Raw genomic sequence first — 24551 nt, 5'->3', positions numbered from 1 at the left:
TATATATTTAAATATGTAGTATTTTATAATAAATACATATTTATAACACTGATAATATGTATCTATAAAAGTAATCAAATCTTAGCCCTGTGTCAGAGGTTTTAATAGCTAGCAGTAGTAAGCAACTCTGGTTAATTTTAAAAGAAAAGAAATTTATAGAAAGGATATTGGGATACCTGCAGAAGTAGGTAGGAGAACCAGGCTTGGAGCTGTATGGCCTGGAGCAGAACCTCAAACGGTACCACAGAACTCGTCTAGAGAACTACCACTGGAGCCTGCTCCATCACTCCTGTTGCAGGAGGAACTGAGTCTTCTTGCGACACAACCATCCATGGTTGTACCTGCTACTTCTCTCTAGTGCCCCAGTCCAGTGCGGGCACATTTGATTGGTGAATCCTAAGTCACGTGTTCACTTCGAGCTGCAAAGGAGGCCAGAAAAGAAATACCTACATTTTCCCACTTTCTTCAGTGAGAAGCAGGCTCTGCAGACAAAAAAAAAAAAGAAAAAAGAAAAGAAAAGAAAATTGGCAAATTGTTATTATAATGGTCATACGGCAAACTTTGGAAAGTAGAAAAGGTGAAAATGTCATCGTATTCTGTTCTGATACAAAGCTCTTTTAAAATGCAATTTTCTTGAAACTAATATAACATTGTATGTTAACTAACTAGAATTAAATAAAAACTTAAAATAATAAATAAATAGAAGCAAAAAAAATACAATTATCTTAATCTTTTCTAACCTTCCAGTTTATTTTTACACCAGAGTAATCATAGCTTTTTAAATTTTATAGCTTTTTAAATTTATCTTGTGTTTTATTTTCAATATCATGTTTTTATATTGCATATAAATGTATTTACATTGTATATTCTCCATATGTATCATTGTTAATTACATAATAATTCAGATGAATGTTCTTACTTTGCTATTTCTTCTAATGTTGGAGGTTGCTGATACATTTTTATTATTATGAAAAATGATGGTGAAGATCTTCCTATCTAAAGCTCTGGCATCTGGATGTTGTATCTTATTATCTGTCCATTCTCTAATAAGAAAAATCAATCTATTTAATTTATACCTTTCTGTAATTGATTTAAATGTAGACATATTTCTGACTCCTTTTGATATGAAATTTTATAGGTTTACAATTGAGTGAGTTAAAATGGAGGCTGTTTGAACTATTAAAGCATTTTATTTAAGTTTATTTTTTTTTTTAGTAATCTCTACACCCAACATGGGGCTTGAACTCACGACCATGAGATCAAGAGTCGAATGCTCTTCTGACTGAGCCAGCCAGGCATAGGCAAGCTATGTTCGTTAGTCAAACATGTACTAAATAGCACTGCTTTTAAAATTGATATTAGGAATATAAATACATGACCTAATAATAAATACCGTGTATCTAGATGAGGTAGTTTGATGTGCATGATAATAAGCTTATGCCTACCTTGTGACTATCAACACTTGCCTCAATATTTTTTGAAAGTAAAACATGTCATTTTCATCAGGATTACATTTATTAGAATGATACTCTCTTTACTTTGTGGATATTCTGAATCAATTACAGTATTTACAAGTGGATTCTTTTAGAATTAAATGGTATTATCATAGAACGATACCGTAGTTTATTAGCCAACCTCTTTGGTAAATCTGTCAGACTACCATTTTGAATCTTTAGAAGACTTGCTCTCTCCTGTGAATTTCTCTTATCACCACTTGTTCATTTGAGATGTGTTTATTACATGTCTCATGTGTACCAGACACTGTGCTAAGTACTAGAGTACAAGAACAAGAAGGAAGTCCGTTCTCTCTCAAGGGGCTTCCATCAAGGAGGTGGTTTTATAATACGAAAATGTATGTGTGGATGCTTTCGAGAAACCTCAGTGGATTGTTTCCGGGAATAATGACCAAAAGAATCTCATTTGTGCATATTTAAGTTATTGGCATTTAGATTAGGGTACATAGTTTGAGAACTCAGGTCTGGAAAACGCTGAGGTATTATTCACCATTCTTGCCTTTGAAATATGGGGATATTTGACTTGATACAATTTCTGTCTTTTTTTTTTTTTTTTTTGCCATCATTAGCCCTTGAGCCCAATATAAGTTGTAATACTGTCTTGGGTGAGGGTGGTTGCACTTATGGCACGATGTAGAAAAGACAGTGTAGCAAAAGTGGAAGGGTTGGGGGGAAAGCACAGGATTTTTCAGCAGTAAGTCTCTCCTTACAGCACACTCCTTGTATTCCTCACACTGATGACTCCATTTCTACTTCCTTGATACCTACCAAAGGGCTAATTATAGCTCCAAGTATTCTCTAGGATGGGGACCCTACAACATGTAGTTAAAGAGTCAGGAGTAGTAAAATGTAATTTAAATTAATAATCCAAATCTGAACTCTACTTTTAGAGATCGAATTGAGTGTAATCATACATAATCTTGGTAGGTGGGTTAGCGAGTGTGTTTTCTGTTTTAGAGATATGTATAAATCCCCCTTTAGGAAAGATGGAGGAAAGAAGGATGGAACCTTGCTCATTTTGAACATGATAAGTTTTGCTCTAGTCCTGCTAACATTGCCTGGTGACCACATTACAATTCTACTTTGACCTATAGAAAGATAAAGACCATCATGCTCTCAGTATGGGATTATTTGTGATATATTTTTTCTTTTCCTTTGCTCATCTTTATTCTTTAAATTATCTTCAACTACATATGGTTACATTTTTAATAAGAAAAGTCATAAAACTTTTGTTTTGTCCCTAGGCTTGAAGATGATAATAATTCAATAAAATTTCCTCGGTGAATTTTCTCCAATGCACTCCTTTTTGTGGTAAAATTTTTGTGGTCTTAAAATAAGCATATTTGCCATATTACTTTTAGCAGAATACTGATCACTCCTGAGAAGTGACGCCATAATGTACCCTGAATATCTCACTTGGTTTTGGAGCCCAGCAAACTAAGGTTTAGATATCTCACTATATGAGAGCAAGCAGGTAAGATAGGACTGGTTATTTAACCTCTCTGCTCTTGTTTCCCTCATCTATAAGACCAGACAAGCGAGAGCACTTACCTCTCATGGGTGCATCAAATAAGATTAATGTATTTAAAGGCGTGTATAATGCCTGACATAGAAGAGATGCTCAGCAGAAGTTAATTTTCTTCCCTAATTATTTTTCCCTGAACAGAGAGGGTGAACATTGTATTATAACTCATACTCATACCCTCCAACGACCATGTTGAATATGGAAAATGATATGGCTTATTGTTAAGTAAACAATCATGCTCTATCTAAAGGAAAACAAGCCAAAATTATTATATTATCTGGCCTTTTATTATATGCTTTTCCTTAATCATTTCTATTACTTGAAGAAAGCACTCTCTTGCACACACATGCTATTTTATATTAAAGGTGTAACTGCATCACTTCATATTTTAAGGTCAACAGAAGAGAAGGGAATGCTCACGTTTGGTCACCACAAATGCATTTCCTAGAGTGCTAATTAGATAAAACACATAATACAAAGAAGCTTCAGTTTGGCAGTTGAAACCTCTTGTCATTTTGCTAAAAGATAGAGTCCATTTAAAGTCATTTGGGTGTCATGATTTGCGACAGAAACTTTGTGAGAAGGATATTGTTTAATTTTAGCGCTATTTCTACAAATTTAGGGAGTTTTTTGTTTTTCCTTTCTGAGCATTTTGTAGATTTTTTTTTTTAAACGTAGATGATGGGGAGGCAGATAGCAAAATAAAGCTAGATCTAGAATCTTTAAGACCATAAAGAATTTGCCATTGAAGTCATCAGGATTAAATTATTTTATGTAAACACACAAGGCCACATTTGTGTGTGTGTGTGTGTGTCTAAGAACTGTTTATACTTTTTTTTCCCTTTTTTATAACTGTTATGGAAATTTCTAATATATATGAAAGTGGGAAGAATTGCCCAGTGTGACTCTTTGACGCTTTCTCTCCCATTCTTCATCTTTAACAGTTATCAGCATTGCTACACTTCCATTTGTACTTTTAAAAGAAATTATAAAATAAAGTCTGTGTGTCACATGCAAAATGATAAATTAATGACTTTTGAAAGTTCTTAAAATATAGTGAAAAAAGGGGCACATAATGGAATATTATGCAGCCATGAAAAAGGATGAATCTTGTCATTTGCGACAACACAGATGGACCTAGAAGATGTTATGCCAAGTGAAATAAGTCAGAGAGAGAAAGACAAACGTTATGTGATTTCACTCATGTGTAGACTCTAAAAAACAAAACAGATGGATAAACAAAAAGAAACAGATCTATGAGTAGAGAACTAACTGATGGTTGCCAGAGGGGAGGGGGTGGAGGAATGAGCAAAATGGATAAAAGAGACTGGGAGATACAGGCTTCAAGTAATGGAATGAATAAGTCACGGGAATAAAAGGCTCAACATAGGGAATATAGGCAATGATATTGTCATGGCTCCGTATGGTTATGGATGATAGCTACACTTGGGGTGAGTGTAGCATAACCTGTAGACTTGTCCAGTCACTATGTTGTACACCTGCAACTAATGTAACGTTGTGTGTTAACTATACTCAGATAAAAATATTAAAGAAAAAAAAACCCACCCCCTCCCCAAAAACTAGGAAAAAAAAGAAAAAGATAATTCCTCCTTTAAGGTGTAGAAAATGAATAGATAAGGAACTGTGGTTGTTTTGCTGTTGACAGTTTGGGATGGGAAGGAGGACTTATGTGAAGCCCTGTAAAATTAAGCACTAGCGAATAGCTTTGTTTGCAAGTACTGGCATGTTCCTTTACTCAGTATTTTATCGGACAGAGGGGACTTGTGAGTGGTACTCCGTGATATCAACAGTACACTCAGTTCATGTTCAGAAACCTCAAAGCAGGTTCCCAGTGGGCTTTTAAATAATTGGAATCGTCCACGTTCTTTCTGCGTAGCTTTAGGCCCAGTTTATTATTGTGTTGAATTGATGGTTTTCCGTTTTTCAGTGTTAACTTTTCCTTCCCACATTACTATGTAGTTGATTTGAAGGTTTTTTTTTTTTTAAGATTTCATTTATTTATGTAAGAGTGAGAGAGAGCACAAGCTAGGGGAAGGCAAGAGGGGGAGGGAGAAGCAGGTTCCCTGCTGAGCAGGGAGCCTGACTCGGGACTCGATCCCAGGACCCTGAGATCAAGACCTGAGCCGAAGGCAGACGCTAAACTGACTGAGCCACCCAGGTGCCCGATATGAAGGGTTTTGAATTAAGCTATTTACTGTGATGACATTTCCTCCTCCTTACAATTAGCTAAAAAGTTGTCCTTTGCATGTCAAGACGGGATGTGAAGTGACTCTTGCCTAATTGCAGAGCTCAGATACCAGGAGGAAGCACATCATGGTTCATGGGGTATCTATGCCCTTGCTGTGCCTTGACTGGTTTCATTGCCGTCTCCTGAAACTACGCCTGAGAGGGTTTGTGCCGGCAAGTGACACCACATCTCCTAGTTGTGGGTTCTCACCTGTTGATGTTGGCGCCAGGTAACTCTCTCCCGTGAGGAGCCGTGCTGTGTACTGTACCATGTGCAGCATCATCCCCACTCTCTACCTACTGGGTGTCCACAGCCACTCCCCCGGCCCCGGTACCCCAGCCGTGACAACCAGAAAATGTTCCTCGCAGGGCAAAACCACCCATGGTTGAGAACCACTGTTTTAAAGGGTAGGGGCATCTTAAGTGTAAATTTGTATGTGGGTGTCCCTTTTCTCCCACCCTCACCCCAACCCTACATCTGTAAGCTCCTTGAGGACAGGAATGAGGGATTTTCTTTCATATTGAGGGCTTTCTTTCCGTCTACTGCATGTAATAGATAGACTTCTGGGGACTGATTAAACCATTGCTTTTTGTTGTTTTTATCCAAACTGTATAGTGCAGTGGGTCTTTTTTACAAAAGGGTGATCTGCACATTTCTCTTCTTCCCTATTTTGATAACGGTTTATAATTAGGTATATGGCAACTGGCATTTCTATAATACAGTGGCCCATTTTCTTTCTCATAAAAGAATTACTATATCATACAATAGTTTAATCTTTCCTTTAAAAACCTCATGATACTTAGATGCTTTTGGTTAACAAAATTCCTATTGAGTCTGGAAGATTCTGTTTGCCTGCCGGCCCCCCCAACACTGCCCCCCCCCCAAAAAAAAAAGAAAAAGAAAGAAAAAGCATCAACTCTTAAATTACTCAGAGTCCTGAGGCAGTTTTCCCGTAACAAATGTTCTCTTTAACTTTCTCTGTTGTAAAGTCCGGTCTTCTTTGACCCGCTGTTGGCCTGAGTGCCTGCATCTGTTCACTTAGGAACTGAGTAGAGCTTTGGTTTAAACGCCTTCTGTCCACCCAGGTGAAGATCGAATATTATAACAAAAGCGTGAAAGCAAGTACACAAAAGAAGTAGTTATTACAGAGGCTGTCTGTACAGTATCAAAACCAGAAATATTATGTTGAAATATGAATTCTATAGATAACTCATAACCTGTCAGTGTTTAGTCTAGTGGCTAGGAAAAAGCCTCAGTTTTCTCTTCCCTAAAATGGGAATGACAGCTCCTACCTACGTCATAGGGTTGGAGGGAAGATGAAATGAGCGCATCCATTGAAAACTTCTAGAAAAAAATCCCTGTGCATAGTAAGTGCTAATCATTACTTCAGTGTCACTTTTTAATTCTTTATCCTCATTGTGAGAAGTCCCAGTATAGTCCCATTTTCTTACACCTTTTAAAATTCTCACCTTTCTTTCCCAAAGGAGTATTTTGTCCTTTTCGTCTTCACTCCCTTTATTCATTGTTTTTGTCACACACAAAAATCCAAACAGGACTATCCCATTTTTTGGCTTTATAATAAGTGCGCCCCACTTATATAAATTTATATATATATATATATATGGCAGATTTAAAACCCCTCTTAGAATTTGCTTTGTAGAGTACGATGAATCATTTTTTTGCAAATGTTTTTTAATGAATAAAAACAACTCCTTCTAAATATCTCTATAAACTTTAGCTTCAGTTGCTTGTATTTTTTATCTGACATAAATACAGATCATTGGGCATTTTGTTTGAAAGAGGTAGTCCTGATTTTGATCTGAAAAGGTCAGTATGAATTCAGTTCTGTACCCTGTGCACAAATAAATGTTTTATTTGTGGCTAAAATACACATTCCTGCTTTGATCAGTGAGAACACTCCATGGACAGATCCGAATTACTTTGTAAACAAGATGTTTCTCTGAGAGTTGCTCAGGCTGACACCACCACAGAGGAATGGCATGGACCATACTGAATCCACGATCAATTCACAGAACATAAAATCAGCTCTTTGAGAAGAAAGTTTGGGCATAAGGCCAGAAGAGCAAGCAAAAAAAAGCAGGCATTTATCCTTATGATACGTTGATGGATTAACCAAGTGCTTGCTTAGTAAATATGTTACCACAAGACTTGCCTTTTTATAGGAAAAGAAGATAAAAGATGAGTCCACATGAAAATACCTAATTCATAAATATGTATGCTGTGCGTGAATGTGTGTAGGTTGTTTCAAACTCATATAAAAACAGAGAGAATAATGTAATGGACCCCTCACAACCTCATCCCCCAGCTTCAACAATGACAACTCAGGGCTCATCTTGTTTCATGTACATACCTCCCTCTCCCTTGTAAATCCTAGACAGAATTTCATCTTCACCTATTTCTTTTGTTAGACATCTTCCTAGGAAAAATGCACCTCAGAAGTTTGCATGCAATTTTCAGGAGTTTCCAGGTTCCCTGAAGCCCAGTTTAAGAACCAGTGACTGAGCTAGCCGATTTGGAAAGTAGAAGAGAGAAATAATTTCACAAAAGCCTTCCATAAGATACTCTAGCCAGCAAGTGTTCCATGCACTAAGATTGTTGCTTATCCACTTTTGCCCTTAGTGTCCATCTGTGATATTTGAGTCAGCTAAAGAGAAGGACATAAAAGCCTGCCTGGAAGAGGCTGAACATGGCCCCCACTCCCCTCTGCCCTCTCCACTCCTTTTTTTTTTTTTACCTTTTTTTTTTTGAGATGGATGAGCTAAATGACCTAACACCAGTCTACCTGAATGGAAAAGCAAAAAATCCAGGGCTAACAATAATAGAGAACAGTATTAACTTATTGAGCATTTATTTCATGCTAAGCAGTTCTCATACATTTTGTCACATACACTAATCAAGCTCAGCAACTACCAGATAGGTATCCGTGATCCCATTTTTGCGGATAGAAAACTGAGATTCAAAGCATTTAAGCAACTTGACTAGGATTTGAACTCAGGTCTATCTGAAATTCCAGCCAGATACTAACAATAGTAGATCGGTTCTCTCCACTGCACTCTGACAGCTGGCCATACACTTAGCTTGTGGGCCCCAAACAGGTCTAGAGGGGATATTTTATAACTATATGCATCATTTATACTAACTTCTTTTTGGTGGTGTGAGATATTTCAGAGCATTGTGTAAGGTCTTCTTTGTTGTTGTTAGTTCTTCGTATGTGCTTTTCTTAAATTTGTTGCAAGCCAGGCACAAGACCCTGTAACCTATACTTCATACCCAATGGCATCTTAATATTTGAGTCCAAGGCATTATCCTTTCTCATATATGGGACTGCAGGAGCCTTCGAGTTGTTCCTCCTATGTCCGTTCTTCCCTCCTATCTATGTCAGCCCCAGAGTGATGTGTTACACATGTTCATCTGATCATGTCACTTCTCTGCTTAAAACCTTCCAAAGAAAGAAAGGTTTCTTTGAAGTAGCAGAGAAGAAAAATCAGATTCCTCACAAAGCCTACAAAACCCCATACCAGGGGGCCCCGATTGGCTGGCTGAGTTCACACGCCGACCTGGTCATCGCTCCATCACCTCTGGACTCTTATTGCCGACATCCCTGTTTCTCCCGTCCTCCAGGCTGCTTCTCACCCGGGATTTCAGCTGCTCAGCTTCTCCACATACCTGGCTTCTTCCCATCATTCAGGTTTCAGGCTGGAATGTCACCACCACCGAGCAGCCTTTTCTCCTAACAACTTTGTTTTATTGTCTGCAATGCACTGAGTCACTGTACGAAATTCTTTCTTTGTCGATTTGTTTCCATCGCATTTGTCTCTGCTTCCCCAACTTAAAGAGGTTTGTTGTGGGGCCAGGAGCCCAGCTGTAGTTGCTGTTCTCCATACGCTCAGTCAGTGCCTGTGTACATGCTGGTTGCCTGACCGCCTGAGTAGGTAAAGGGGGGTAGAGTCCGCGTGCCTGCCTGTGAGGGGCTCAGCGCAGCACGCTCCGAAAGTGCTCCTGTGGGGTGGTTAGTTCCAAACCGGGTTTTCCTTGTCCCATAATCTGGGCAACGAGTCTTAGGAATTTAATGTAGTTCCTCAAAAACCAGTAGACCCCCCACCAGTCTCGTGATACGGACCCTGAAGTCTGTGTTATTAGGAGGCGGCTGCTTTTTGCCAGTTTGCAGCCCGTGTGGACTTGACCTTCAAATCGGCAGCCTTCAGGTCTCATTTCTGACTGACCTTTTGCTTAAGCCCAGGGCAATGTTTTCATCTCTGACAAACTTGACCACTGCCAGTTTCTTAAGAGTGCCGGTCCTTATGAAAAGGAGTTTTGCTGCCTGTGCCATAATGATCTCTAATACCCGATAAACTGCAAACAATGGGGGCATTTTGGGGGGGAAATACTAAGACAAAAAGGCGTCTGCAGTTCTGAGGCAGTGCTAAACTGGGGCAGATGGAAAAGTTATAGCACGTGGAGTGTTGCGCTCACAGCTCCCATTAGGAGGGGGAGAAGTGGCCGGCCCTTACAATGGGTTATTATTAGGGTATCACTGGACCACGTAATCACAGCCCTCTACAAAACCATAAAAATGTGTCAAATATTATACAAACTCGAACTGTCAGGGCTTGAATGTTGGACTAAAAATTTCGTGAATAACAGGGTCCTCTTAATCTGATCAAGTATTTAAAGGGAAAATTGAAATGAGACAGATTTCATCATTATATAACAACTTGATGGGTTTATGTATTGTCTGCAAAATTTTCAGTAGAGAAATTCTGCCTGAATATATTTTTATTCGTCCAGATCCACAGAATTTAGTTTTTATGGAATTTGTAGATTTTTTTAAATTACAAAATTAGTGCCACGTAGATTATAGAAAATATGGGGGGAACCCCAATAAAGTAATAGCCCCCTATAATTTCATCATCCCAGAATAGTCATGGTTAAGATCACTGAATGATTGGTAATTGGTCTTTTTTTGTCTATGCTGATGTATAAATAACATTTTTAAGCCAGTTTAGGATCACAGTGTATGTAGTGTTTCTAAGTTGCTTTGGGTTCCTCTGTACGTTCTAAAAGTTCCCCCTGATTAAATCGTTTTGTAAAATATGGATTTTAATGACTGCATTGTATCCATCTACATGCAGTAGTTCCCGACTGGGGACAGTTTTACTCCCCGCCCCGAGGATGTTTGGAATGTCTGGAGGCATTTTGGGTTGTCACAATGGGTGTTGCAGGGAAGGTGCTACTGGCATCTTATGGGTAGAGGCCAAGGATGCTGCTGACGATCCTACGGTGCGCAGGACAGCCCCATAACAGAGAAGTATCTGGCCCTAGGCCAAGGTCGGGGGAACCCTGAACTTAATGTGGCCATCTTGTAATTAATTTAACCCATTGCCTGCTGTTAGATTTTTGTCCCATTTTGTTGTTGTTGCTGTTGTTACAGATTTAAGGTTGGCAAACTTTCTGTAGAGGGCCACAGAGTAAGTATTTTAGGCTTTGGGGGACATGAGGTCTATTGCTCAACTCTGCTCTAGTACTGTCTAGCTTGAAAGCAGTCACAGACTATATGCAAACAAATGGACATGGCCATATCCCCATAAACTACTTATGAAACCAGACCGTAGGCTTTAGGGTAGTAATTTGACCATTCCTGTTAGGGTTAATGCTCTGATGGACATCCTTGTACTTAAACCTTTTCCTGTATCTTTTGATTTCCTTAGAAAAGTGCTTGACTGTTTAATTACTCTATGGGTGTGCATGTACCTTTAAAAAGTTTACATCAGTTTATTTTATGTATTAAGGTTATACCAATTTATTTTATATTCTCTTCCCCGTCACATAAGACTGTTCCTTTAATGTGGCTTTGGAAGCATATATATGCTACCCGTTCTATCAGATTTGGAACTACCCGGGGAATGGGGAGTGTTTAAAGGATAAGCAGAGTTCGCAGCTCACATGCCTTCAAGAGTCAGGGAGATTAATGAGTGGAGCAGGCTACTGTCATTGTGGCTACAAGGAATGGTGGAAAGCTGACAAAATGAGCAAGTGGCCCATCCAAAGAGGGAAGCTGCCATTCCACTCTGTCCATTGCTGGCCCACTAGAATGTGCTTCAGTGTTGCTAGATCTTCTGACTTATCCAGACAAACCAGAATTCCAAAATTTTGTGTGAAAAGTCCCAATTTTTAATTAAATACTGAGTATAATGGTAAGCCACATCTGTGAACTGTGCCCATGGGCCACCTGCTTGGGGACCTCTACTTTAACTGTGACTTATGGTGTGACATGGTTTAGACAGGGAAGCAAATCTCCAGGCTCCTGGCCATGTGTCCTAGACCCTCAGGACCCTAAGCCTTATAGATGAGAGCTCTAAGAATTGACAGTCTTTGGGAAGACCCTAAAGAGAAAAGGAAGCTTCATCTCTCAGAGTAGGGAGGCAGGCTATGAATCACTACCTAGCCTGGATACTTAGTTCCTCCAGAATTTCCTGAATTAGGAAGAGAGCACACTTGTCACTTCTCCATTTCCTTAGAACATTTCTAGAGGCTCTCAGAATCCTAGCCTTCAACCCCTACAGTGCCCTCCACAGTCTGACTCCTTGTCCTTAGCTTCTCTTCTCCCCCACATTCATGCCCTTCAGCCACAGTTACTCCATTCATTCACTGATTGACCACATTCTTGCTGAGTGCCCACTATGTACCAGGCCATGTTCTGTACAAAGGGGAGCAGGAGCACTAGCAGGTCAAGGGTTGGGATTTTGAATAAGCTCTTAGGATGGTTGTGGTAGATAAGATCAGACAGGTTATGATCCCAGGGTGGAGTGGGAAGTAGGCAAAGAGGGCAGGGGTCTTCAGACTTTGATGTGCTTAAGAATCTACCCGGTTAGCTTGTAAAACATGGATTTCTGGTCCCAACCCAAAGAGTCTCATTCATTAGGTCTGGGCTGGGGCCCGAGACTGAGGGGTGGCACTGATTTAGGGACTTATAGGCCATTGTAAGTACTTTTTTTTTTTTTTCCCTCAGAGATCAATAGGGAACCATTGCAGAGGGTTGTTTTTTGTTTTCCCAGAGTAGTGACATGATCTGACATATTTTATAAGGATCACTCTATTGGTGTGTTGAAAATAGACTGTAAGAGGGCACAGACAAAAGCCAGTAGAAGAATCCAGAGACTTTCAATAATCCACGCGAGAAATGATGATGGCATGGATCAGATGGTAACAGTAGAGGTGGTGAAAATCAGTTAAATTCTGGAGATATTCTGGAGAGGGGGCCAGTACTTCTTGATGGATTAGATAGAGGGTGTGAAGAAAAAGAAAAGGAGCCAAAGATGACCAGTTTTTGAATGTGCAGCTCGGTTGAACCATTGAGGACCGCTTTTTTGCCCTACAAGAAAAACAAAAGGTAATTTCCTGTACAGATGGATAAGATGGTGGAGGAGCTGGTTTGGAGGGGGTGATGACCACGTGAAATTTGGGATGTCTGCAGGGCTCCAAATGGTGCTATGGAATAGACAGGTGGAGGTGAATCTGGAGTTCAGAGACACCTGAACTGAGTGTTGAAATCCTTGAGATCGGGTTAGCGCTCCGGGGCTGTGCAAGTCCAAAGAGAAAATCAAGCTCCGAGCCTTGGGACACTCTGACGTTTAAGAGCAGAAGAGAGAACTAGCCAAGGAGACTGAGAAGAAATGATGAAAGAGGTAAGAGGAGAACGAGGTGCATGTGATAAATTGGAAGCCAGGTGAGGAATGTGTAGTAAGAGCCTTCTTGCTATTCCTGGAGCAGGCGAGGCTTGTTCATACCTGAGGACTTTTGCACTTTGCTGGGATGCTCCTCCCACCAATCTGCCTGGCTCATCTCCTCCCCACTTTCAGGCCTGTGCTTAACTGTCACCTTCTCTGTAGGACCTTCCCTGATGAACAGCCTATATAAGATGAGGGCAGTTGTCTGGCATCTGGTTGGCACTTAAGCAATATTTGTTGAATGAATCATGAACATACCACTTTTTGGGGAGAAGTCCAGGTGAGGACCTATTACAGCCCTGCACTGAAGGTGTAGTGTGGTCCATGGACCAGTAAGGTGGGCATCCCCTGGGAGCTTATTATAAATGCAGGATCTTTCGTCCCACCCCAGACCTACAGAATCACACTGCATTTAACAAGATCCCAGATGATTTATATACACATTAGGGTTTGCACTCAAACCTATATTTAGTTCTTGATGTATATGGCATGGAGGCAACTGGGTATAGTCTCAGCAGTGACTCAAAATAAGAGGTTAAAACTATCAAGATCAGATTTCTTCTGTAGTTCCTTCTGGATTCAATCAGTTATCATCATATGATTTTTTTTTTTTTTTTAAACTGCATGAAGAGGCTTTCAAGAAAATTTTATGTGGCTATCCAAGTTATTTCTTAGTTTTGTTTTTAAATGACCTAAGCTTGGAGTGAATATAAAATGCAGTGTCTGGTATAGGGTAGAGAATTTTGAGTGAATGAATGCTAATTCTTTTTAATATATGTTTTAAAATTTTGCTGTTTAATATGACATATCCATGCATAATGACTGATACAATCTTCAGAGTATGGGACCTGTAAATGCATAGTTTTCTATTAAAGTGAGTAATGCATTACATTTATTGGGTTTTGCTGCTTCTCTCATAGGAGTTTGATTCTGAAAGTGGCATTTTTATTCTGGGATTATAAATACTCTGCAGGCAGACAGCTACCACTCTTAAATCTCATATTTCTATTTGGATGTGATAAAAGCTTGATGTTCTTTTTATACTCAGGCCTTTGGCTTATTTTAGTCTGAGAGAGAAAAGATAATGTATATAGTAGGAATTTACTTACAATAATATTCTTTTTTTCCTGAGGCTACTAAATATTATTAGTCGTAAACCCAAAGCATGCCCACCTTGTGGTTTATATTTATAATAAGCACACTGTTTTATAGGTCATCAGCTAAGGATAAAAGACCTGTTAGGAATTTTTGGTAAAGCTCGTCTGGTGTGTTCTCTTAACACATCAAAATTTTAGAAAAATGGATTTACCACCCTTTCCTTTTGTACACACTTATAACTTCTGTCTCTGAATTCAGAAGCCTGATGATCCTACAAAGTGATGTGATAGGAAGTAGTGTGAAAGGATACAGACCAAAGAAATGAGATATAAATTTATACATATTTGTGTGTGCACACATTGAGTATGTGAGTACACCTCTGGATTTACCTAGTTTTATCCCCCCCCCCCCCTTAACTAAGTTAAAGCCCTAGATCAAAATCCGTCAGCAGGGAGGGGTGACTCTGTAGTCGCCACTGGGGACAGAATGATGAAGACTTTGGTTTGATTTTCAACCCCAGCACATCTTCAAGCTTTCTTTCCAGAGTTTCTGTTTATCTTTAAAATGGGGATAATTAAGCATACCCTGTGTTCCTACATGGCTGCTTGTCCGGTTTAGACAGCGTTTGGTGGAACAACTACAAAATTATATCTACATATATACTGTTTCTCTTTAGAAAAGTCACCTCATCCTTTCCTTCTTAAAACTTCTTTTAATAAGAAAGCTGAACCCCAGTTAGGTAAGACTTTCTTACAGAGCAGAGGTTCTCATTTTCTGTAAATATCCAGATAGGACGTACTTGAGGCTCCGGAGGCCGGGCGGGCTCTACCCATCTCCATCCGCCCTGCATGGAGAAAGCAGCCCCGGGCAATATGTAAATGAATGGGCATAGCTGTGTGCCAAGAAAACTTTATGTATGGACACTGAAATTTGGATTTCCCATAATTTTCATGTATCATGAAATTTTCTCCTCCTGATTCTTTCCCAACCATTAAAAAAAAGTAAAATGTATCCTCAGTTTACGGGCCATATGGAAATAAGGAGCAGGCCCACTTGGGCTGGTGGACAGACCCCCATGCTAGGGAAAGGGGCCTGGGCTCATCAACCTTAATCCCCCGTACCTCTCCTTTATGTGAATCTTCTTTAGTTTTGCTTTTCGTTTGCATCCGATTTTGATTCTTCTCTCTTAGGTCAGGATTCATATCCTCATCCTTATTTTCTATTAAGGATACCTTTGTACAGTCTGTACAGAACATATGACTAAGTGTCTCAAAACGTGTGTTTGGGCTTGAGGTTTCTTTAGTGGTAACATTACAGTTGTGGGACTGAAAAGATCCCTGCAACTGTCAAATGTAACTCTGGACAAGACTTGGCCCAAGTCATTTAAGAAAGCTAGCTTTATCGTCTCCCTAAACATAAAATGAGAAATCTGAACTTTCCTTTGACGTGTTAAAAAAAAAAAAAAAAATTGTGAGCTAAAAGGATTATGGGAATCTTCCCTCAGTTTTATTTACATTCTGGTTTGCAAATAGTAGAGGCAATAGAAGAACCGTGGACCTTAGATGGGAATTTTTTTTTTCCCTCCAGTGAATTCTTCTGTCACTCAAGATGGTAATATCTCTAGGCACCATCTCACACTGATGTGCTCCAGGATCTCTTTCGAATGAAACTGATGGAAAATAACCTGTCAATGTCACCCAGCAAGTAGCACAGCTAGTGTGACAGAAGGTGATCCATTCCACTTCTCTGGGTATCAGTCCAGGATCTGAATGAAGAAAGGAAAAGGCACAAAAAGATAGTAGCAGTAACAAGGACGAAGAGTTTCACAGCCTTTGGAGTTTTGCACTTTAACAAGAGAGCTAACATACTTTATTTATATGAAATATCCATTGTATCAACAAAATAGTATCTTTTGATGGAGTCTGAAGTACTCTAGCTTTATCTGGTGGTCTGTGCTTTAAGTACTCAGCAATACCTAACTTTGCTCTCTGAATTCATTAACTCGGGTAGTTCGTTTGAAGGTCAACCCCGTTCCAAAATTCTCAGGAAATCATACAGATGTTTAATGTTACATATATGTTTTCCTTTGTATGCTCACTTGATTGGCTATTTAGAAACTAACACAGGGGCGCCTGGGTGGCTCAGTTGGTTAAGCGACTGCCTTCGGCTCAGGTCATGATCCTGGAGTCCCGGGATCGAGTCCCGCATCGGGCTCCCTGCTCGGCGGGGGGTCTGCTTCTCCCTCTGACCCTCCTCCTCTCATGCTCTCTGTCTCTCATTCTCTCTCTCAAATAAATAAATAAAATCTTAAAAAAAAAATAGAAACTAACACAAAGGAAGTCACTAACTAAAAAGCTATGGTTTAGGATGGTTGAAGACAGAAAATCTTATTTATATGGCTTTTAAAATTGTCATAGGACTTCAGAGCCTCATAATATTCCTATGAGGAAGTTAGAGGGTTTAGTGTCTTCTTCCAGCATCTTCTGGCTGAGGGAGGCAAGACATACAGGTTATGTCACACACCACAGCCCCACAGTGGTGAATAGCATGGCTAGGGTGGGGAGGTGATAATGCTCGAGCACCCCCTGTGTTCTAGATCCACAGTCCTCAAAGTCACAGAGCCCGGAGGGTCTCCAAGACCTTTGCAGGGCTTCTTTCAGGTCAAAACTGTCTTCTCAATAATACTGAGAGGTTCTTTTCCTTTTTTTTATGCTCGTTTTGTGGCTTCACAGAAGAGTTTTATGAAGGCTTCATCAGCATTAAAATGTCATTCTTCTGGGGCGCCTGGGTGGCTCAGTCATTAAGTGTCTGCCTTCGGCTCAGGTCATGATCCCAGGGTCCTGGGATCGAGCCCCACATTGGGCTCCCTGCTCAGCGGGAAGCCTGCTTCTCCCTCTCCCACTCCTCCTGCTTGTGTTCCCGCTCTCGCTCGCTCTCTCTCTGTCAAATAAATAAAATCTTTAAAAAAAAAAAAATCATTCTTCCGACGGCCAATGGAATGTATGCTCATGTATAATCTTGGGTTTTAAAAATTGCTGATGTGCTAAACACTGATGGATATAACTCACAAAGACACTCTAAACTTGAAGGGTTTAAAACGGTTTTAAGACCAAAAAAAAGTTTGAGAACTGCTGTTTTTCAGATACATTGCTAAGCCTGTCAGAAGTGTGATTTCATTTAATGCTGCAATACCTCCACGATGCAGGCCCGGTTACCATTCCTCTTGAGCACGGGAGGAGATGAAAGCCTGGAAGAGTTAATGACTTGCAAAGGGTCACATAAACAGTGGAGTTGCAAAGTCACAATTTGAACACAGGTTTTGAATCCTTAACTCTTTTGCTGACTGTGCTGTCAGGCATGCTGTCCAGTAGGCCAGGAAATGCCTGGATGTTGACAGTAACTTGCCCTCAGAACCTGCTCCCCCCCACCCCCCAGGGAATGTAGATAGGGAGATTATCCACAGGATGGTGTGAAGCAGAGACCACATTCTACTGGCTTATGGACTGAGTCCAGCACACAGGTGTCCCATGCAGGGTGAAAAGTCAAACAGTTGGGTGTCAGTTTTTTTCATCTGGGAGACTTAATTTTATCTCAAAATTGGAAGATCTAGACTGGGTTGGTATACCTATATGGCCACAGTCGGCTGCAGCTTATGTCAGGTCTTTGAGATGAGACGTGTGTTCTAGTTTGCCACAGACCTCACCACCCCTATTACCTAGAGCTCACGTGCCTCCTTTCTGTTACCTGTTTTCAGTCTTTGGATTGGAAACAGCTGGAGACGTTCTGCCTCCTGCATAGTGTCTATAGCCAATCTGTACTCAACTTATTTGAAAACTAAAAAGACACTGGCAGTAAAGGGACAAAATACATTCCACTCTGATTACCACCACCTGGATATAGTAAATAGCCCACTGGCAATGCCGAATAGAGAACAGTTGCTTCCTTCCTTACTAAAGCATCAAATTCTAATTCATTAAAGAATAAGGATCTGCCAGTGAATTAACATTTATTTTTAAGTGTGTAGCCCTTTCTTTTTTTAGTGTTAATAGTGAAATAAGCACATTACACCTATTGCCCTCATTTTATGTTTATTTTAGTAATGTCTGTTGTCCACATCATTATCGTGTCTGGACCCTTTCATAAACTTAAAATGTCTCTGTGAACCTTTGTGTGCATGTTAGATCAGTCATTTGAAACAATTTTGAGATTGCCAACCTAAAGGACTTCATTTCTCCTGGGCATTTGGACTGAATTACTGAATTTCAAATTTTTATGCATAAGCTATCTCCCCATTTCAGTAGTGAATATTGACCATTTATACTAATTTTTAGATATATATTTGTTTGCCTTTTTCTTCTTTTGTCTCACCCCAGACTATAAGTTTCGTAAAGCTGGCAGTCAGGTCTCTTTGTTCACAATGTCTATTGTGACGGTGTTCAGCACATAATAACCGGAAATAATGGGATAAATAAATGACTAAGATAAAGTATATCAGTCGTGCATATAACCTTTATTCTTCTCTATCCCTAAGAATTATAATAAAATATTTTTAGTAAAAATTTTCATGTTTCCCAACTTGGTTAAATTGGGGAGACATTTGTTTCTTATTCTCCATGTAAATATACATCCGGTCCTGTGTGTGTATGTGTGTGTGTCTGTGTGTGTGTGTGTGTGTGTTTCTTGTTCTGTTTAGGATAGTTTCCCTTCTTCCTGATGCAAGGTCAGTAGGAAAGTTACATATCCATGCAGCTAAGAAAAGATGCTCACTGAGACCAAGATACAGGGTGAGGCCATTGAACTTGAAAGTGCAGCACAGAGACCCCTCCATAGACACTCTTCCTGCAGTTGGCAGTTACAGAGTTATGTGGCCATTAGAAAAGTCTTAAGTGTCATAGTAGCTTTTAGACGCTGTCTTCTCCAAAGGGGGCATCTAGCTCTTAACCTATTGCTGAAAGAGAAATACCATTGTCTATTAATACTACTGGAACTAAAGATGAATAGTGAATTGGCCTTGATCTGACAGTGAGTTTGACTTTGATAGCTCATCACTTAAAAAGGTTCTTTTATATTTATGAAAAAAAGCATGACGTCAAGTCGTGGGGGGTGGGGGCGGAATTGATAGCAATATTGAAGACCAAACTCGTAGGGCTTCCAAAAAAAAAAAAAAAAAGCCCCTTGTGCGAATGGTGTTTTTTTTTTTTTTTACATGCATATCTAATTAGCTTAGGTTATTATAAGCTGGGCCGCTGTGATAAAGTTTCCGGTGGTGTCTCGGGATACCTTGTTCATAGTGCCTTCTCTGTGCCAGTCAGCCTTCGAGTCAGAATTACAGAAAGGAGAGGGAGTGAATAGTCTACCGTTTCTCGTTGGATTGGGGCCACCTAAAACGTTGTTATGCTGGAAATGCTAGAATATAATCACTATCAGGTGAGCTTTATTCTTATTCATATTTAGTGTCTGAAATGTAATGCAATAAATTGAGTAATGCACCTTTTCATGTTATTGTACTCTTTCCAGTAAGTGCAGGTCTACTAGTTTAATGCTGTTTACTGTTTGATAAACTCAATATGGTTTTGAACAAAGTAAATATTAGTAGGGTATTTTTTTTTTCCCCTAGTGCCTGGCTGTGCTGTCTCCATCAGTTCCTGTTCAGAGCTCATAGATTAAATTGTGTTTATCAAGGAAAAAAGTAACTTTAAATTGAGTGTCATTGATTTAAAAAAAAAAAAGCATTTTTAATTCTGTATTAGTGTTTATAAGAAAGGAGGAAAAAGATCCTGGTGGCTTCGTAGTCATGCCTTGAAAAACACATACATGTAAGTGTGAGGCGTTTTGAAAGAAAACTGCTTCCTGTAAATTGCTTTTTATGTTGAGTTCAAGATCTTAATTAAAATGTTGAATAATCATGTCCAAATGAAAGTGGGAGGAATTAATCTACAACTAGTTGATTTAATCATCAGAATGTTTCTGTTTATTTTCTACAACCATTTTACACCTGGCTCTTAAGGAGGTTTGTTGTTGTTTTTAAACAGAAAGCTATTCTGTTTGCCAAGGAAAGTAAAATAAATTGTTATGCTCCTTTTTCTAGATTGTCCTCTGATCTCAGTAAACCCTTACAGTTGTGTTGGGGAAAGTTTTGCCCTCCAGATGGTTGCAAATTTTAAATTATTGGACATGAGCAAAAAGGGCACAAGGTTTCAAAGAGATGTACAGCTAATTAGCGGGGAAGTAAAACAGGGCAAAGTATTACCCCAAATCCTGAGCGTTAGACTTTAAACTTCAGTAATATCAAAATCCATTAGCACAGTGCCTGGTACATAACAGGGGCTTAATAATTTATTCTGTTGGTGCACTGGCCAGTCTCATGTTTGTGCGTGAGAAAAGAGCCGAGTGAAACTCACGAATAACGGCGCTGTCTTCTCTTCCCTCCGTGGCTATGTTCAGGTGCAGACCCACCTCGAAAACCCCACCAAGTACCACATACAGCAAGCCCAAAGGCAGCAGGTAAAGCAGTACCTTTCTACCACTTTAGCAAATAAACATGCCAACCAAGTCCTGAGCTTGCCATGTCCAAACCAGCCTGGCGATCATGTCATGCCACCTGTGCCGGGGAGCAGCGCACCCAACAGCCCCATGGCTATGCTCACACTTAACTCCAACTGTGAAAAAGAGGTAATTCATGTCTCCTCCCCTCTCCTGTCTTCTTACACTAAATGAATGTCTGTTGGGTATTATTCCCACACTTGACTGTGGACTCTAGTCTGTCTGCGGGGCCCCACGCGCCGCCAGCCTTGGTCCCAGATTCTGCGGTGTGGCCGCCGCGCTCCGGCCTCCTCACGCCGTCACCGGGGTCTGTCGGGTCAGGGCTCAGGACGGGACACCTGGCCGCTCCCGAGTGGGACGGGGAGGTGAGGACACTTCCTCTCCCACCCTGTTTCCGCTCCGTTAGCCGGGCGCTCTCTTCTCTTCAGTGCCTTTCCATTTACAAAGCAGTACAAATGCAGAGAGAGGAGAAGGCAAAGGTGGAGAAGGAAAAAAGCAAAAATAGAAAAGGTGTGGGACAGGCGGTTTAGAAGTTCCGCTTGTTGTGAATGTCTGGAATATTATTTTTATTTCTCCCTGAGTTGAAGAAGAAAAAAAAAAAAGCACAGAATGTGCGTGGATGGATTTGAATAATGTAGCACTTGAGAATTTAACAGAAAAGCAAAGGTTTTAATTGCTAGATAAATTCCGTTTCGTAATAAGATTGCTGCTGCCGTGAAATCTGCTTTTGTAAAGGCTGGATTGGAGACGAGATTCAAACACACCTCAAGCTAATTGTTTCATCAAAATTTGAAGCATAAAAATACCTGAGGGGAGGGTTGTGATTTAATGCCTGTTATTTCCAAATTATGAGATGATAAGCCTCATTTTAATGGAGTTTTTACTGTACTCTGAAATGTTCATGTGATTTCAGAGGTGACTCTTCTGAAGTTGCTGAATTTTAATTTCTAGAGGGACCAAGTCTTTTCCCCTGTGCCCAAACCAACTGTCTTATTTTTCTCTGTCCGTATTTGTCATCTATCAAGCTGATTTGATGGAAGTTCTTTCTGCACTATTTTATTTCTTGGTCAGATTCCACTTTGTTTGAAAGCTTATTAGTCCATCTTGTTGCTGCACCATCAGCCTCGTGTGAACATGTCATTGAAAAGTCATTTGCAAATCCAAGTCATGGGCTGATTTTGCTTGTGTTTTTGCAGGGATTTTATAAGTTTGAAGAGCAAAACAGGGCGGAAAGCGAATGCCCAACTATGAACACGCATTCACGAGCATCGTGCATGCAGGTACTGAATGACTCGGCAGCCCAAGGATGTAACACTTTGTAATGAGAATCTATATTTGTGGCTCATCACACCTTCCTGATAACTTAAGGGTTTTTTTCCCCTCATTGGTTTTTTTTTTTTAAATAGAGAAAGCCATGAACAGGGCCATTTTCTTCATAGTGTCTCATGATTAAATAACTCAGGGAAATTAAACTTAAAATGCACTTTCCCTAAGTTGCTTCAAGTCATTAAAAAGTGCTTGAAATACATAAATTTTGATACATAAAACATAATATGCTGTACTTCATTTAGATACCATCATCAGTGTGTTACACAAATTTGTAGGGTAGCAACTTCAGTAGACTATTAGTAAAACCACAATATGCATGTGATTGTGTGTGTGAGAGAGAGAGAGAAAGAGAGAGATCTGTATATTTTATAAAATGGACTCATGAAACACGCATTTGAAACTTTATTAATTTAATAATACTTCACGGATTTTTCCCAACTGATTAGAGATTCTTCTATGACATCCTATTTAATATATAAATAATGCTACATTTATCAACATATTTACATATTTTAAAGTGTGTGTATAGATATATAAGAGAAAGAAAAATAAGCATTGAAAAATTCTTTTTTTTTTTTGCTTTTCTATATTTCCCCTTATTAACTTGCATTAGTGGTTCTTTTTTATAAGAAAAAGAAATTATTTTAAAAAACTATCACACCAAGCCCACTAATTTTATTTCCCTAAAAAAATTTACAATGAAAGGTCGATCCTAAGTTCTCTGGCCCATTTGCCTGTTCAACTCAATTAGAAAATCATCTCTTGAAAGCAAACAAACAAAACTGGTGTATCTAGAAATGAAACTTAATAAACTACTGGCAGTTATTCAAAACTGACCTGCAATTATTCTTCTTAGGGGGTCACTTAATAACCCTCATTTTTGGGGGATGTTCACTATAGCCGTGGCGCTATGAGCACTTTATATGGTTTATCCTGAAATCTCACAAGAATCCAATAAGGCAATGAGTATTATTAACCCCATTTTCCAGATTGGCCTATTGAGGCTCTTAAAGATGGAAGGCTTTGCCCCTAATACAGAACGTGGGAGAATGAGGATTCCAGGCCCTGTGGCACTGGATCCTGTCCCCTTTAATTGGAAATGATAAAAAGACGTAAAGGAGCATTCCTCTGAGCTTTGAGATTTCATTGTGTACTTGTGAAGCACTATTTAGATCCAAGCATGGATGCGTGCGCACGCACACACACACACACACACACACCAACCAGCTCAGATACATCAGGTGTTTACAAAGAAATGTTTTCACAACCTTGTCTTTGCAACTGCTGCAATGCACATGTAATCACTGTTGTTTATTATCATAACTGATGTTTTGGTACTTCAGGAATAAAATTGATCTAGTAGGAATGTCAGCTCCATGACTGTAATGATAACTTCGCCCTGGTGTAGTCCTCCGGGAGTACCGAGCACACTGGCAGCTGTACAAGGAGAAACTTATTTTACAAGTCACTGCAGGATCAGTGCAGGGTTAGCCGGCCGCCTGAGAGCCACAGTGCCCCCTACATCCCTAGGAGAGCAAAGGTCTGAACTACCATCTGGGTTGTCCTACTGCAAGGAAGGTCTACGAAGGCTGTGGGGTATAGTCTTGAGAAGGAAAAAAAAAAAAAGAAATGGCAGCCATCATTTCAAGATGAGGTTTTCTAGTTCATCTTTCCTGTTTGGGAGAGGCAGTTGAGCATAGCACTTGAGAGCATGGGTTCAAGTTGTGGCTCTAACCCTCTTCCGTGTATGACTTTGGGCAAGTTGCTTCTCATTTACCTCACCTGGCAGATTGATATACTAATAGTACCTACACTGATAGAGTTATTCTGAGGGGGGAAATAATTTAACCCATCAAAAGCCCTGAACCTGGTACCTGGCACCTACTAATCCCTCACTAAGTGCTGGTTGCAAATGTCATCCTTATCACCTGTTAGTGTCGGTGACCTTCAGTAATGTTCCTATTGGGAGGAAGAGGGCAGTAATTTCTTAGCATCTAACTGAAGAGCTTTAGTGCTTAGGGTAAGAAAAGACCACGGATCTCTCTTTGGGTGGTTTTACACAGTTTTTGCTTATGTTTGTCTCTCTTACATTGCCCTTTTTCCTACAGATGGATGATGTGATCGATGACATCATTAGCCTAGAATCAAGTTATAATGAAGAAATCCTGGGATTGATGGATCCTGCTTTGCAAATGGCAAATACGGTATTCATGACTTTTTTTTTTAAAGAAAATCTTGAGATATTTCCAGCGTTCTCTCCCTTTTCCTGAACTTTTAGTTTATTTCTGCAAGTGATTGATTGAGAAATTTATTAATAATAAAACGGAGAATTATCTCAGGATCACAAATAAGTGACTTTGACATCAGAAATTAAGAATTTCTCATGAGTTTATTGGTAACCCCATGATAAAGCTCTACATTCCCTGGAGTCCAAGTCCACTTTCAATAGGACGTTAGGCCTTCCAATTCCCCCTGACATCTAATGCCCAACTTAGTACACTGCTGCCAAGGGGAATACTATAGATTGTACTATTTACAGTAGCATT

General features: G+C 39.8%; 1 protein-coding gene across 9 annotated transcripts in view; it reads left to right on the top strand.

Moving 5' to 3' along the window:
- MITF (melanocyte inducing transcription factor) overlaps positions 1–24551 on the top strand; it is a 216936-nt gene that overhangs the window by 163539 nt on the left and 28846 nt on the right. For 8 of the 9 annotated variants that reach the window (XM_034998345.1, XM_034998343.1, XM_034998344.1 and 5 more), the window contains 3 exons: positions 20578–20805; positions 21873–21956; positions 24114–24209. In XM_034998345.1, coding sequence (XP_034854236.1) covers positions 20578–20805; positions 21873–21956; positions 24114–24209 — 408 coding nt within the window. The remainder of the gene's footprint in view (positions 1–20577; positions 20806–21872; positions 21957–24113; positions 24210–24551) is intronic. The other variant, XM_034998346.1, reaches the window with a different exon arrangement.

The sequence above is a fragment of the Mirounga leonina genome, unplaced genomic scaffold (genome assembly GCF_011800145.1).
Source record: "Mirounga leonina isolate KUSES-001 unplaced genomic scaffold, KU_Mleo_1.0 Mir_94, whole genome shotgun sequence".
NCBI lineage: Eukaryota > Metazoa > Chordata > Mammalia > Carnivora > Phocidae > Mirounga > Mirounga leonina.
This window is presented reverse-complemented; position numbering and strand designations above follow the sequence as displayed.